Source organism: Betta splendens, chromosome 10 (genome assembly GCF_900634795.4).
Source record: "Betta splendens chromosome 10, fBetSpl5.4, whole genome shotgun sequence".
NCBI classification, from domain to species: Eukaryota; Metazoa; Chordata; class Actinopteri; order Anabantiformes; family Osphronemidae; genus Betta; species Betta splendens.
The window spans coordinates 15,412,945-15,429,693 of NC_040890.2; the positions used below are offsets into that span (position 1 = coordinate 15,412,945).

General features: G+C 46.7%; 1 protein-coding gene across 4 annotated transcripts in view; it reads right to left on the reverse strand.

The window, feature by feature from the left end:
* Positions 1-4,473: 4,473 nt before the first annotated feature.
* enox2 (ecto-NOX disulfide-thiol exchanger 2) overlaps positions 4,474-16,749 on the reverse strand; it is a 114,294-nt gene continuing 102,018 nt past the window's right edge. For all 4 annotated transcript variants that reach the window (XM_029164664.3, XM_055512331.1, XM_029164663.3 and 1 more), the window contains 6 exons: positions 15,217-15,404; positions 13,358-13,498; positions 11,409-11,465; positions 10,512-10,617; positions 9,660-9,745; positions 4,474-8,135 (listed from right to left, as the gene is read on the reverse strand). In XM_029164664.3, the coding sequence (XP_029020497.1) occupies positions 8,004-8,135; positions 9,660-9,745; positions 10,512-10,617; positions 11,409-11,465; positions 13,358-13,498; positions 15,217-15,404 (710 nt within the window). In that variant the 3' untranslated portion in view covers positions 4,474-8,003. The remainder of the gene's footprint in view (positions 8,136-9,659; positions 9,746-10,511; positions 10,618-11,408; positions 11,466-13,357; positions 13,499-15,216; positions 15,405-16,749) is intronic.

The window sequence follows — 16,749 nt, forward strand, 5'->3', positions numbered from 1 at the left end:
CTGCTGTTTATGGTCTATTGAGGCGACCGTACAAAAGAAATTGGTTTCTCTCTGCTATTTTGAATGTGCAAAAAGGTGAAAAAAAAAGAAGATCAATTTCTGAGAAACCACGACACAGATCCCCACGTATCCACGAGCAGCTGCTTTATTGTTCGTTGGGACAGACACATCAAACTGCAGCTGGTCTGTGTGTAGTTTACTGAAGCGTTGATGATGGTTGATCGTATTTCAGAAGAACGCTGGCTGTTCTCTGTAAATACCTTATCGCACGATGATGCGCTACATATTCAAGCAGAGAAATGCAGGAGACCTGGTGAATTTCATTCGTATTCATAAATCCATCGTTTTATTTTGGTGTCATTTTCATAATGCAGCAGAAGGAGGGTGCTGCAAACGCTGCAAGGTTTGACTATAGGAAGACACTGGAATAAAGCAGACCTGTCATGTCATTAGAAACGGAATCGACCGAAAGGGGAGTTGAAGCAGGAGGTCATACTGTCCGTGTTTATGAATGTGTCACTGCGAGAGGACTGTTAAAAACCCACAGGTACTGCATTACTGCAGCTTGTCAGAGACTCAGTCTTTAGCTCAGTTTATCATCATTTCATGATCATTCCATCGGTCTCTTGCTTTCTCTTTCCTTTGCTGCGAACAGGAAAAACAGGCCGAGTCCCAGACATTTTATGTCCAAAGCTGTGACTTTCAGCTTCCTGCTGAACAGCAATAATAATGAAATCACACCCAATCTGGGCAGGCTGTTTTTCATGCCTTTCAGGTCGGCGTGTTTCCTCTCTGTCCCGCGTCTGCTTCTCTGGAGCCACGCGCCAACTTTGGGAACAGAACGTACGAGCTGACGATCAATCGGGCCTAATAAGAGGTCAGCCGTGCACCGCGTGACAACGCAGGGGGCCGTCGTTGTTGATTGTGCACCGGGGTAGCCTTGGGAGCCGGACTGAGCTGTGCAGCAGGGAATCAGAAGACATTAACGCAAGACTGATGCAGTATTAATGACACGGAGACTGGGCTCCACGGTTCATCCAGGGCGACTGCAGATACAGTAGGAAGAATCTGAAGGTTAGCGTCAGCTGTTCTACAGCCACAGCTACTGTCTGTATCAACTAGCGTAAACTAGTATTTGAGAGGTTGGTTTGCTCAGACAGCTGTGTCCGCAGGAAACTAGTTCCTGTAGAAGCTTGGCACAGTCGATGATCTCTGTGAACACGGTGACTGATCGTTGATCTCAATCCAGGACTGATAATGTCTAAAAGACATTATCAGTCGACTATAATAATATATATAATCCTTACCACAGTGGAAAAAGAAATTTGGATTTGATGGAAATTTAAAAAATAAAAAAAATTGATGGATAAAATAACTTTCATAACTGAAACTGTTTAAAGAAAGAGATGGGGAATATAATTCAAGGGACCAGTTAAAATTCATGCTATATGCACAACAAGATTTTGAATTAAAAATAAACACTAAAGTGGTGTAAAACTATGGAATAAATTAAGTGAAGACATAAAAAATATTAATGGAATTATAGAAATAGAATAGAAAATATATAATAGATATAATTTAATAATTGTTTTATATCAATATAAAAAATAACCTATAATAGAACAATGATAATATAATTGATGTGCTTTAATATAAAGGCATCAGTCATTTAAAATATAGGAAAGAAAAAGCTCATTGATTAATTAGATGGAACATTGTGGAAGTGGTGCAAAAATATTAACATTCTGTTATAATTCCTTACTATTATAATACTTTATGTGATATATGTGAAACATGAACAGATATTGAACACAAATCAATTGAATGAAGCAAAAGCAACAATGTTTGTTGTAGACAGTGAAGAACGCTATTGACACTGACTTATGTGAAAGACTGCATGATTACCCACAAATTACCCTAAGCCTATTTGTCAAAAAGGAAAACCTGCAGATGAGGTTGTTAACAGAGTGTATGATTGGAATCCAAAACAAAAGTGTGAATACAGCTTAATGACGGTGTGGAAGAGAATAGCTCTGAACTGGACAGCCCAGACTGCGGACATAGACCAGCTGACTGTCCACAGAATGATTCTGCTGGGGCAAAGTGATGGGCCGGTGGGGTTCCAGTACCAGTGAACAGCTAACAGCAAGGAAGAATGCTTGCTATGCAGACGACCCAATACCTGGTTCTGTATTTGTCTTTGTGGATGGACCAAGCACAAAGTCTGAAACTGGAAAAACGCAGAGTGGCTGTGCGGTTCTGACTGATAGTGAGACCTTGAAAGCAGAACCGCTACCCCCACACTACAGAGCACAAGCAGCAGAAATAATTGCACTGACTGAGACATGCAGACTCAGGTCAGATAGTTACCATCTATACTGATAGCAAATATGCACAATGAACTATTCATGTATTTACCAGTCTGATTTAATGAAAACTTTGTTAAAAGCAGTACAACTAACAGCAAAAATAGCCATTTGATGCACTGCACTCTCAAAAGTGAAAAAAAATGGACTCAAAGGACAAACTGTACAGTTATTATTACGTTTGACGATTTGCGATACTAGATGGAATTTGTAGTGTAAACGGCCCACACAGAGTGACGCTGGCAACACCTACAGCCTGCAAAGTCGAAGGCATCTCCCGGTGGATACACAACGCACACTGCAAAAAACAACAGGTACAGGCAACCGAGTAGCACTGTCCATGAGAAAAAACCCAACCGAGGGAGGGGAAAAGTCTGCCTACAAAGGGGGTCAGCAGCTTTTAGAGCACTGGTCGTCCCAACGGCAGTGAAGAAACCAGCGGTAGCTTCTCTCACTTAGCGGACATTCTCATAAGGAGAGACTATGAGGGGACACTGTCCGGCCACAGGACTTGTACTAACTGCCCTTGTACTGTTGATTGATGCTAATCCGCTCCCTGACCTCATGGAGGATGAGGAGAGACCTCCTGACCAGTATCACACTAACTCGTGGTATCATTACATGAAGTTTCTCGCTAAACAGAGCACTCATAACTTTACTGAAAGTGTCTGCTATGTGTGTGGAAACATGCCAAAGTCTGTCGCAAACCCTGATGTACAAATTCAGCCAGTGTGGACCCACAGCGAGAGCGATTGTATCCTGACACTTTACGTTCACTGGTGTCACCTGATGCTTTCTGTGCCTCTTTGAGGTCAAACGAAAGGACTAGTTCCACGTCGTCCACCAAACCAGGGTCGTAATTATACACGGTTTTTGAGTTCCAACTTCTCCGCAGACATCTTATTTGATCGTGTTCCTTTTCCTCCTCAGTTGAAGGGACACTATTTCCAGAGCAGCAGCTTTTCCTTTTTAAAGAATAAGGATGTAGCCGTCTCAGTAGGGGAAGTTCCCCTGAAACACTGCCAGACTGTGAAGATGCAGTGCCACCCATTTCAACACTTCTGAGGCACCAAAGGGGGTTCAGTGTGTCCCTTATTATGATGGTCCTGATTTATGGGGACTCTCCCACAGTCTGATATCATCTATGTTTGTGGGCACACAATCCATGTGCATCTTCCACCCAATTGGGCAGGTTGCTGTGCTCCTGTTTATGTTTCAGATGGCTCCTACGTGATAACACCACAGCAGAGGACTTCCAACGGACAGCAAGAGATCGACCTGAGGGAAAGTGATCGGATCTGGGGATCAGACGTTCCCATGGACAAAAAGCTCTGGACTAAAGGCCAGAAAAGTGACACTATCTCTATTTCCAAGGTTGGGGGTAGGAACAATCATGCTAAGAGTTGAAACCATAAATTAGTGAATGACCCAACAGGCAATCTGTGACCTACAGCACATGTCCTATGTGCAGGCGGCTGACGTAATGAAGGACAAATCCTGGTTTGATTGGTTTATGCTGGCACAAGGACTGACATCCTGAAGATCTTTGGACCGGTTCTTGTGATTCTCCTGGTTCTGATGCTGATTGTGTTGTGCGTAATTTCTTGTTTGAGGGCCATGATCATTAGGCTGGTGAATCAAGGCCTTCTCAGGGTGTGCAAATGCACTATACACCTTTAAAGCTTGATGCCTCTGATGTTGTAACATGTATTCCATGCTTTATGACGACTGCACTGAAAATCAAAAGACGTTGTGCTGTTCTGAAGCATGCATGATTGTTTAATGAATGTTTCAATGTTAAACCTAAGGGAAATTTTGGAAAAATACTGCATTTAATCATTGAAACACATTTTGGTGAAGCCAAAATAGCTTTGAAGTTTCCTCCCTTTTGCTCTGCAAGAAATAGGGAGTACCGGTGTGTAGCATCCTTATCTGATGAGCCCAATGCTTGCTTTGTGCAGAGAATATTTCCCACGTACTGTGTGACTATGCACCTCCCAGAATGCAATACATATTATGAGCTGAATCCTTGTCTTCTCTTCAGTGAGAGGAAGTTGCCTTTGCTGTAAACTGCTCACTCCTTGCAAGTAAAATCATGAAGAAGGTCTCAACTGATTGTGTCTGCTTTATTTCAGATTTACAAAGGGAACTAACAATTTCCCTAACAATGGTGCTGTCTAAACAACCAATCAACCAACTGTCCATCACCATCAGTCCTTATGAAAACATACAGCATATTATTTGCTGCTGCCCGACCTTGATATGGATTTTCCCTTTAGGCTGAAGCACAAAGTAGAGCTGCCAGAGTCGTACGGTGCAGGGCATCCCTGCAGACACTCGGGCATCTGCACTTTAACAAGAACCTAATGAAAATCGTTTAATAGGAAACACCACAGGAGGAAGCTCTGCCTGCTGCCACCTCACAGATACTTAACATCAGCGTCTGGGGCAGAGCCACGATCACTTCTGGTTCACTATCGAAAAAATCAGATTCTCTGAAATAAGTTTCCACTGTGCAGATAATTGCCGCTGGTGCAAAGCAATTCTTCTTTGTTAAAGGTCACTCGACTCATAACAGCGTGAGGAGAGGCCAGCGCTCATTAGGAGAGCCTCTCGCCGGCCCATCGAACCTGGCGCGAGCTGTTCCGATCAAACGCCGTGATTGGACTCATGGGTTCCGCCCTCTCGCTGACGAAGCTCTGCTGAGCCCCACTGTTCTGACTGGTGCTAAACAGCAAACATTTGAAGATCCCGCGAGTGGTTTTGCCAAAGCAGAGTCTTCCACCTCTTCACCTGTGGGAGGGTGGGGTTTGATGCGGCGGCGTTGGAGCGTGTGCACACACCTGCTGGGCGTTCACCAGCAGACTCAGCGCAGGGCAATTATTCCAACATATGCCATTCATACAGGCTGAAAGCTGAACACGGACAAAAAGTACTGTACGAAATATGATGAGCATCTGCCAGACTAACAATCCTCCAGGAAATCACTAAGTCTTTAGTTCAGGCTTTAATATTGCATCGTTTTTGGCTTCCAGCATGTCATTCCAAAGGCCTGCAGGCGGTTCCCTCGGGAGCGGAGCTGCATCTCTGCACTTTTAGCCGCTTTTATGCAAACGTAAATGAATGAGACCGTGGAGCTTTTAGTCAGAGAGACACCTGCATGGACACGTCCCCCGGTGACGGGCCACGGGCTGAAACATCCCCTTCGGAGCTGTAGCTGCCCTCGCGCTCGATAGGAGGAGCTGTTGACTCGCTGCCTGCTGTCAACAGGCCTTTTGCATCCGGATATCTGGTTGTTCTGGTGTCGGCCCATGAACTACGTGGACCGGACCCTCTGCTTCTCCAACACTAAATTTGCTGCATACACAACCAGAACCTGCTCACTCAGGAGAGGCCAGAACCATAATTGGGTAGATGAGGATGCCTTCAGGACACAACATGAGCAGAAAAGGTAATTACTTACATCTTAGTGTCATGATATGACCCAAAAGAACCAGGGCACCGCCTCACATCTAATTATATCCTAGGCGTGAGGAAATCATTCCCACTAATCCCATGAGCGTAGTATTATTAAGTATTTGCTCAGGCTTGACGTCACGTCTTGACATCATACGACTCGTCACCGTCACCGCATTGGAGGCGAATCGCACCCTTGACTAGCTTTCACTTGCCTCCACCTTGATTTAATGAAGAGGCTTCTCAGCGAGTGCCAGCGCCGAGAAGACAACAGTGAGCGGAGAGCAGGGAGCGTTCAGCAGGGACTGTTGGTGGATTTAATTAGTCTGTGTTTACCTCCTCGTGTGATGCCGGAGAACCCGATGCAGCATCGCACGCGCGCACGCTCGCACACTAACAGCTGTAAAGGAGATAAATTGCGTCTGCCTCCGGTCTATCAGTGTGAAGAAATGGCAACTCAGTCGGGAGGAAGCGCTCGACAGAAAGCCGCTTCTGAAAGAAAAGAAGGCAGCGTATTAGAGTTTTGTTCGTGTCAGAGAGAGAAAGGGGGAGACCTAATGATTGAGAGGTGAGGCGCCTGCGATCGGGGATGTGGTGCCGAGATTGAGTCTGAAAGCGCGGAGGGGAAGCGAAGCGCAGCGCAAACAGCCAAGTGTGTGATCAGGCAGGCAGAGCCCAGAATTATACTTAGAGCATCATGTCCTAAAAGCGAAGAAGCGCCGGACGAGCTTCGTTTGATTTGACAAAAGGGCAAAATGTGACTCTCTGAATCGGTAGCTTTTACAAAGTGTTCCCAGTGATAAAGAGCGGACAGGATTAGTCCAATGAGGCCGACTGTGAACTCTGGTTCTGGTACTGGTTCGGCCTGGTTGACTGAACGCGCCCTCAGAGTCCGCCGACCCCACAATGCGACGCACAATGGATCACGTCTATTGACAAAACACCCTCATTCCCTTTCATTGACTGGGTGCAGTGACGAGTGCGTGAGCGCTGATTTTTCAAAAGGGAGCGTCTGCAGGAGACAGAAGAGGCTGATGAGAGCAAATCATGTGTAATAATAAAGGCTGGTTTCCCAGAGCAACGAGGAGAGAGCGCCGCCAAACAGCCCAGCGGAGGCGCGTTAGCGGTTCTCGACTGGGCTTTCGGGAGGAACCTCCGGTCCCGACAGCGGGAGCTCGTACCCTGCGAAGGTGGAGAGGAAAAGTCCCTGTGCAGAGGGTTATGTAAGCGCTTAATATATGGATCCAGGCGAGCGGCGCACAAACACGGCGCCAGGAGCTGTGCACACACCAACTGTCTCACCAATTAAACATCATTAACACGATCCCCTAGGTGTGTTTCCTGCTTAAATGCGACGCTGCCGCACTGTTCCTTCAGCGAGGCTTAATTGGCTTTACGGAGACACAAAGGCCCTTAAGGTCTCAAACCCAGCCTCCAGCACGGCTACTGTAAGACAGAAGGAAAGAAAGAAAGAAAGACAGACGTGGAAAAGCAAAGGCCTTTAAGCAAGAGTGGACACAGACCTGCGAGCGTGGAGGTCACACACTTGTTTTGCTGTGTCACTCTCCAAACAGCCGCACAGAAATGAAGTCAAAGCTCTTTATATAATCAAATGTCTTTTTTATATTCAAAAATATCATTGGGCATTTACAGTGTATTACAACAAATGATTCTATGCAACTGTTAACAGGCTTTACAGAACATGAAGAAATATATCCATTTGATCTATGTTACAAACCAGGAACAGCAAAAAGAGAAGTCAGGGTTCTGGAGGTTTGAGGAGTTCGGTTGGACCCTGACGCAGCTCAGGCCGACACAGACCTGCCCGCGTGGGTCGTGACTACATAATGGTCCAGTGACTGTAGCAATCAGTGCTCGTCCGTTGAAAAATGTTTCCGCGACAGAGAGAATCCGAGTTCAACCTCGTGGAGACTTCGCTGTGGTTTGGTGTCAACATTCACGCAACCGTAGAAATGGTCTGTTTGTGTGTCTGCCGCCTACACGAGGCCCTGAAACGCTCATTCCGCTCCTGCTGAAGCCAGAGTCGCGCTCGTGCTCGCTGTCCTCGTGCGCTCGGCTCCAGTCCACCCGCTCTGATGTCTGCAGGCGTCATGGCGTTTCCCTCACATCTCCACAGGGTCCCTGTGTTGGCTTGTCTTCCTGCCACCTCTGGAGCGGAGCCTACGTGCTCTTGATGCCCTGGAAGCCGCAGAAGTTCCAGCGCTTCTCCAGACTGGCGCCGACGCCGGTCAGCTCCTGTCTGAAGGTGCACGGCAGCCGTGAAAGCAGCGCCTCCACCTCGCTGGGGTTAATCTGCGGAGAGAGGGCGCAGCGCAGAGTCACACTCACATCTGGAGGCGGGTATTTGTCCGACTCTTCATCTGCTCATTGTCTGGCTTGCATTCCAGGGCAGAATGACTTGGTGCATATTAGATTAAACAGAAGGTCCAGCTGACATGGAGCTGTGGCTGGAAGCCAGCGTGCAGGCGTTACTCAAGGCCCTGCACCTACGCTGCTTATTAATTTTAAAATCTTTAAAACACACTGTGGGCAGAAAATATTTATAAGGGCATGATGAGAAATGTTTATGTAAAGCCTCTGCTCTCTTGACTCGGGCGCCTCCTGAGCTAACGGCCGCTGCTCACGCGTCTGCTTCCATCTCGCTCTGCTCACGCTCTGTCCCACACTCGCCGCATCCTCACTGCACCTGCTGAATCGCAGTCGAGGTGAATTTACAGTCAGCCTGGCGCCGTACGAGCCGCTGTCCCGCACTACGAACGTGACTGTTCCAGCCCCGCGCTGATTTCAGGATGCATCGCGTCCGTCACGGAGACAGCAGCGGGGCGACGCCCACAGTGGGCCTGTGAGTGGAGCTGCTAGAAAAGCAGGGAGGCCCGGCCCATGATGGCGACTGGGGACGGTGGTATTGACAAAGCAGCGGGCTGCTTGATGCGTGTTGGTGGGAAAACAGCAGACCGCAGTCAGACTCCGCCGCGCCGGGACAGACGAGGGCGGGTCACGTGCACGCGGATCAACACGTGACCAAAACCCCAAACCCAAAAAGCACGGGTGAAAAGTGTCACGCGGTGCTTTACATGAGGAAGTGCGAATGTTGAATTCTTTAGGCAACACTGTGGACAAAGTTTACTTTAAGCAGCTCCATTAAAATGTAATGCTTTAATCCAACATTTACTGTTTTCTATGTGCGCTGTAAAGGAAACACTGGCATCTGCCACTTTAGCTGAGGGTCTATTTATTGGTGGTGAAAGAACTGGCCGTTAATCTAAGACTTAGCGTCTGGCCGCGGTGATGATGGCACTTTAAAGCCTCATTTAAGTGGCGATGAAGACTTATAACACGTCTGAAATGTCTCCTCAGAGCGATGGGGATAAAATAGCTGCGCTACGTCCAATAGAGTGGGAACTGAGGACTGAAGGTGCTGTTTCGCTCCAAGTATCAAGATGAAGGAACTGGTTTTAATAGAAGGCGCCAGAGGTGGCTAAATATGGAGCGCTGACACTTCAGCACAGAAAAAATAAAGAAAGAAAGTCCTCAAAGTTTAACTTTTACTGGGAGATGTGTTTGAAGTATTTTCGGTTCAACTCAGAGTTTCTGGCGCTACTGAAACACACACTAAAATGCTAAACTGGTCCCAGTTAGAGCTCTGGCTGCACCCAAACGGTTGTGTGGGAACACAGGGAGCAGCTGGGGAGGCGTTAAGGAGCGCTGCACAGCGGGTCCATATGTCGTGTGTGTGCGTGTGTGTGTGTGTGTGTGTGTGTGTGTGTGTGTGTGTGTGTGTGTGTGTGCGTGTGTGTGTGTGTGTGTGTGTGTTACCTTGGTGTCCAGCCGCTGCAGGTAGGAGCAGATGTACTCTATGCTGGCGCCGAACGGGTGCACGTGCAGGAAGGTGGAGATGATCCCTGCAGGCGAAACCAACAGGACAGTTCACCAACACAACACACGCACGTCCAGCGTGATGACAAACAGTTAGTTTAGCCTGAGAGCAGCACAGGCTGCTCCCAGAGTCCCAGCACTGTTAAGTGTCTCTTGTATATTGTGGCTCCAGATTAGAGAGAGCGTTTAATGATGGCTTTGATGCCGTTGTCTCTCTTCAAAGCCACACTCTCCCTCAGCTCAGACAAACCATCTGCTATCAGCTCACAGATAGGGGTTCAGGAGGGAGCTAATCCTCCACCTCTGCTTACGAACCGCCTATCCAGCATTAAGGGACCAGCGGCTGAAACAAACCCACACAATGTTCAAGTCATTAAGCTCCACACCGGAGCGAGCGCTGCAGAAGAAGCGCCTCAGCCAGACTTTCATTTCGCCGCCTGCAGGAGGTCGCGTTCGATGCTGGAACACAAACCACGCGACACCTGGACCTGCACCACTCTGACAATTAGAGTCACAGATTGGGGGAGTGCTGGCGCATTTATATACGAGGGGAATTATGCTTTGATTTACTCGCGTGAATACACCCACAGGAAGGTTTTCCACTGGGCTTCCTTTCCAGTGAACACGTTCCCTGACTGGCAGTGCAGACATTTGCTCCATCCACATGCACCCACTCACTGTGTGTCAGAGGCTGAGCATCAGGAAATGTTTTACTAGGAGCGGATGATCATGAATCCTTGATTTACAGGTGGATCCAGTGCTCAGACGCTTCCAGAACACGTGTGTTCTCACCAACTAGCAGAGCCTCCCTCTCAGAGTGGACCGGGCTCTGTGGACTCTTCTCTGTAGGACCTTCCTTCTCCTGACTGCACGACATCCCCGTCGATCCTTTGGCTTCCTACGCACACAAACAGAGACGCTTACTGAGAGCAGTCTGCAGGCAGACGCCGCCTGATCGCAGCCGACGTGAAGTTAACAAGTCAAAATTTAAGCTGATGCGTAGAAACACAAATACAGTAAGTGCAGAAACGCAAAGTTCCATCAGCAACACATCAATAAGGGGAGACAATAAGAACGGGGATAATGAGGCGCGGGAGAATATTCAGCCAGGATAGAGTTCTGACACACACACACACACACACACACACACACACACACACACACACACACACACACACACACACACACACACACACACACACACACACACACACACACACACACAGTAAGGGAGTACAAATTGAGAGAGCGGGGAGGCAAAGGGAAGGTGTGTGATCAAGCTGCTGGTTTCAGATCTCAAGACAGGTGGCAGAAAAAAAGACAGTAACAGCATCAGGCAGTGTGTCTGTTTGTTGTCTTACACAGCGTTGTGTGTTCCAGCTCCCCTTAGACTGTGAGATGCCTCGTCACCCCTTTATGGCTTGACTCTGTGTGTGTGTGTGTGTGTGTGTGTGTGTGTGTGTGTGTGTGTGTGTGTGTGTGTGTGTGTGTGTGTGTGTGCAGACATGCACATGTGCAAACCATTTCGGCTTCATAACTGCTTTATTTCGTAGCCCAGTTGTGTCTGGTTGATTTATTTGATGACAAATGAAGTGGATCGGACGTCAGTGGAAGACGTTAGCAGACACCAAGATACTGGAGAGGAGTGTGTGTGTGTGTGTGTGTGTGTGTGGGGGGGGGTCCACTTACGCTGCTTTGATTAGGGCTCTCCTCGCTGCCACTGTCATCTTGCTTTGACATCTCCAGCTGCGGCACATTAGAAACACATGAGCCAAAGTCACCGAGAAACAAGCGGAGCACTAATGCAGACAGATGCTTGATGGTGGTCACACGGATGCTCATAAATACAAACGTTTAGCTCAAACTTGTGCTCATGATGAAAACCACCAGGATAGAATTAACTCTCATGGAGGCAAAAGTGACACAAAGACTTGAAGTGTCTGTGTTGCATGATCTTTTGGGGAATTTGCGTCAGTGATGTTTTGAAAAACAAAACATAATCGGGGTCAAGAGCTCCAGCGTCTTTTAAAGGATTTTCTTACCAAAAACCGAATGCGTGATAGAAGGTCGAAAGTCTTTTATACTATGAATCTCACACATAGACTTCTGGAAAAGCCCGAGTGACTGGGGTCTAGAAAAATAACCAAGAGATCAGTCAAAAAGGTAAATAATAGCTGAAGGTTAATAGCCTCCGTGACCTGCGCTGTGTTGATTTAGTTGTGCGACAGTAGGAACAGTGAAGTGGAGGAGAACGGCTCTGACGTGACGAATCGCCGCACAACGGCGGAGAAACCCACACCCAAAAATTGATTTCTTCTTCTCCTTTTAATGAGACTGCCTCTCATGATTCATGTTTACCCAAATGCAGGAATTTAATTAGCATATTTCCCGGAGCTCCGAGCTGCGGTGACACATTTGTAATCAAACTCCCATTGACAAGTCTGTCAGTGGGTTTGATCCAAAGAAGAGACCCGGCAAATGAGAAATTCACCTCCGCATTAACGTGAAGCTGCCGCCTCCTGCGCCGCAGAGCCAGCAGACCTCACACGGACGAGGAGCCTCATTTGAAGGATCACGCAGCACAGAGGCGGCTGAACTCCAGCCTCTTTTACTGTAAATGGACGTTACATGTTCGAGCTCTCCGTTTCGGGCTTCTGGTTCAAACTAAACGTTTCTGAGCCGATATCACCCAAAGCATAAGACGCTCACGTCTGAGAGTACATCGTGTGACTGGGTTCTGATTCGGATCAGCCCTGCGCCATATGTTTCTAGTTAGGAAATGAGTCGATGTCATACAGAGAGAACATTCAGTTCTGAGGAGGGAAGAGATCTGAAAAACATCCTGTAGGAGCAAACGTTCTCATTAAGCTCCTTTTAATTTGGACCATGAAGTAATAATTATGCTTAATTAGCCTGAACATACGAGGAGTCTGCTCAGAATCAGTACTGTTGGTAGCCGATATGTTCACGAGCACTATTAGAAGCCGTTGTTGAGCCAACATGACAGTAACCTGCTGGTTGGTGTCACTGAAACTGACACAGGAGAAGAAGAAAGGAATAAAAACGCTTGAGAAATGATGAGACAACTTCAAATAAGTAGGGCGTCAAAATGGCTTGGGAGGCTCAAATTATTGTAAATGAAGGGGAGCTATACACTGATGAATATACAGAGCAACTATAAAGCTGCAGTATTATCTGTTTTGGAAGGAAATTAGAAATTAAAGAGAACGATTAAACTTTGTGTCAAAGGGAAACAAATTAAACTCCTGGGGAGGAAAACGGGAAAAACCAAAACACTGATTGAAGTCAGAAATTGTCTGTGGCTCGGTCGCATCCTTCTCCTGCAGTGTTGATATTATTGGATGCATCCAAATAGCTGTTTTGTATGCAGATCCTTCTTTTGCAGATATAACTTCTGAAATCTGTTTGAATTATTGAGTCATTTTCGCAGATTCAGCTCTTTTTTTGTTCAGTGATGATTTATTTCTCCAGTTGCTTCCGTGCATTTAAACTCATTGCGTCCTTATTAAAGTGTAAATTAGATCTGCTTACTTTGAAGCAGGGAAACCCAGAATGAACCACGGTAGTCTCTCACGGTCTCCATTCAAACCCATCACACATGATGTTCTGACACTAACCTGCACGAGGCGCGAGCTTTGCAGGTTATGGAGACCTTCTTTCAGGGTCTGGACTTGGTTCTTCAGCTGCAGCTTGTCGTCCAGACTCTTCTCCAGCTCGGCCTCCCGCTGTTTTAATTCTTCTCTCATTTTTAAGAGTTGCTGCAAAGCGAAGGGAGAGCAGTGAGCCAACCGTGACGATGCTCACACTCAAACTGAAAACAAGGCAACGTGCAGCCGTTTGTTCATTATTTTGTAATCCCTGCTTCACTAATTAGTGCTTCAGCCTGCTCCAAAAAGTAATTACACAGTGACATGAATTATATCTCTTTAAAATACTTCAAAAAGACTAAAGTCTCTTTAGTTTTATCTCATTCTGCTGTGTTGTAGATCCAATGTGTGTCTTGGGAAATTGTTTACAGACGCGAAATCACGTGTAAATGAAAAGCATTGTGAGAAAATTAACATTCATTTGAGATTTATCATTGCTTTTTAAAAGCTGTGATTGCTGTCGGCTATATTTATCTGCCAGACACCGACGAACGCTGCGTTTCCTGCTGCGTGAGCTCCAACAGGACGGCTGGTAACTCTCAGGTGGGTCCTGGCAGCCAGGAAATGTGATCTGTAAAGCTATCATTACATGCCTCCAGTTCACATGCTGGGGTTTGTGTGTTTGGCTAATACAACACGCGGACCCCGTCAAAGAGAGGCGTCTTGTCGCGATGTCTTCCAACTCATTTAATCCATTCACCTAATCTTTTCATAAACACACCATGAGAGACGTACGATGGAAAGGTAATTGCTCTCTGCAAGCACAAATGAGCAGCGGGGCCTTAATGGATTCTCTTCTTCTAAACACGAATCGATCATCATTTCCATTACGCGTGACAGCTACAGTCGCTACATGTAGGTACGGACACTTGGCACAGGCTAAGATGACTCCATCTAGAGCTGTGGCATTTAAAAAGGTGCCCTGAAGTTGAGTCAGCTTTACTGTATATCTGTGTTATTAGTGACAGTAGTGAAGGAGGTAATTCACATTTTGTGTAAAAAACAGTGTCTGTGTTCATTTAGCATCTGTGGAATTGCAGCAAACATGTACAAAGATTCAGGGAATCTGCTGCATCTGTGCAACTCAAACTATAATATACTGGCTTCATGACACGCATGTCTACGGCGTAACAGCTGGGATTAGCTCCAGCGTCCAAGCGACGCTAACAAGGGCAAACACTTACAATAGAAAACACTTCAGCACTGGGTTTCTGGAAATCTATATTATATTGATCTAGATTGGTAAAGCTGATGTTGGTTTTCCTGTATAAAAACTATTAACAATAAATGCCTCGTTCTGTGTCTAAATACTTAGTGTGTTGTACTTTAAGTACAAACAACAAACATTTATACAAAAAGTTATAGCAGCACTGAGACAGGCTCAATTTGAATAACGTCTTGTGAAGGACATTCAAGGCACATCTTCTAAGAATAAATGACTAATACTTTTTATTATCTCCAAATAAATGGTCTGAAATAGTGCTAATAGCCCTGGGTTTGGGCTTGTTCCAAGTATCTGTGCACTTTTCAAATCACAGCACAGTCCAATCCTAAATAAAGCCCATTCCGCTCTCCATAAGCAAACTAAGTCTGAAAATATTACTTTTTAGCAGCTCCTCAAAACCTTGCAGCTGCTACAGGCAGCTGTGCTTTTTCACGTGTTCCTAGATAATGCTCGGTTTCCTCGCGAATGAATGACGGTCGAGGTCTCCGCCGCGCCCAGAATTTCAGTGGGTCAACGCGAGCGACCTCGTCCGTGGAAAGAATGCGGCCCGTAACTGGAACGAGCACCGCCGCCGGCTGAGCGGCTGGAAGGCGCGGCCCGGTACCTTCTGCATGCCCTGCAGGGCCTGCTGCAGGAAGCTGAGCTGCTGGGAGTGCGTGTTGTCCTCCTCGCTCCTCATGGGCTGGTTCTTGCCCTGCTCCTGCCTGAGCAGCTCCATCTCGTTCCTGTAGGCGTCCAGCTGGCAGCGCAGGGAGTCGTTCTCCTCCCGCAAGGCCTCCGCTTGGGAGACGCCTGCAGGTTCATACGAAGAACACAGCGGAGCAGAGTGAGTATCATCCATCACACTAAACTACTGTCCAGACGGGTCTGAGACGAACGCTTGCACTTCAGGGTAGAAGGATGACGTAACACCTGTACATACAGTCATAATAAACAATACAATATATATAACCTTATATTTTCACCTGATTCAATCTGGCTAAAGAGCCACAAAACGAAGGAGAGTGAGAATATTCACGCGAAAACATTAAGAGTCTGAGACTAATGGCCGACGAGCAGAGCTTCGTTTCGCTTTATGCTAATTCTAAGCCTATTGAAATGAAAATGTCCTCTTCATAGATGTCTGTCGATAAAATCATCTCCGCCTGCTCGTCTGCGACCGAACATTTGCAGAATGTATGATCTGCATGTTGAAATCCTGGTTGTGATAGATACACAGATAAATATGCAGATACACAGGCTTCCATTTATATAAACATATATTAACACATTCTTTCTGAAATAAACCTGCTGTAAACTGGCATAAAACCCTTCAATCTAAATGATTAACAGCTACATTACGGCATCTGCTGCTTTTCATGTGGATTCATATTTTCCTTGGTAGAAGTTGACTATGACTTATCAAACCTGTCTCGTCTGGGGGTTAATTAGTCTGTCATGTGGCTGAATAAGGTGTGGGAAAGCTCCAGATCACAGGCTACAACTATGGAAGACTCTAGCAGCTGTGGGAGCGGGTTAAAAGAAATAAATATAAACCATATCACATCATGTAGGAACGTTGTACTTTTTTTTGAAGTTCTTTACAGGATTCATCAGACATGTGCTGCATCATTCGAGCCACTTCAGCCCACCGGGAAGCACTGAGAGGAGCTCAGACCAGCAGATTATCATGCAGGACCATTGTTTACTTCAGGTTTTCATGGCATCGTGTATTAAAATCTGCCAACGCCATCGTGCCACTGCCCAGTATGAAATTAACATAGACTCCTGAAAGCCTTGTTTATCTCAGAGCGTCTGTCCAACAGCTTTCAGCTGAATGTCTGACCCGACCTATTGTGCGAAGAGAGGAGACAGTAGGAGTTATTATACGAGACCTGCCGCGCTCCAGAGATGTCCAGTATTATCAGCTCTGCTCTGCTCCTGTGGGCCTTAAGGGGAAGCGCTTTGGGAAAGTGCAATACACCGACTGGACCTGGGAGATAAGCCCCGTCCGGTGCGTCTGTGCCCACGGAAGCGTGTCTGCCTGGGTTTTGTGTAGGTGTTCACGAGTGCAGCCCGCAGTCTATCATGAAGGACCATTGGCGGCGTTAATGAACTCTTGCTGGGCGAGAGAGAGAGAGAGAGAGAGAGAGAGAGA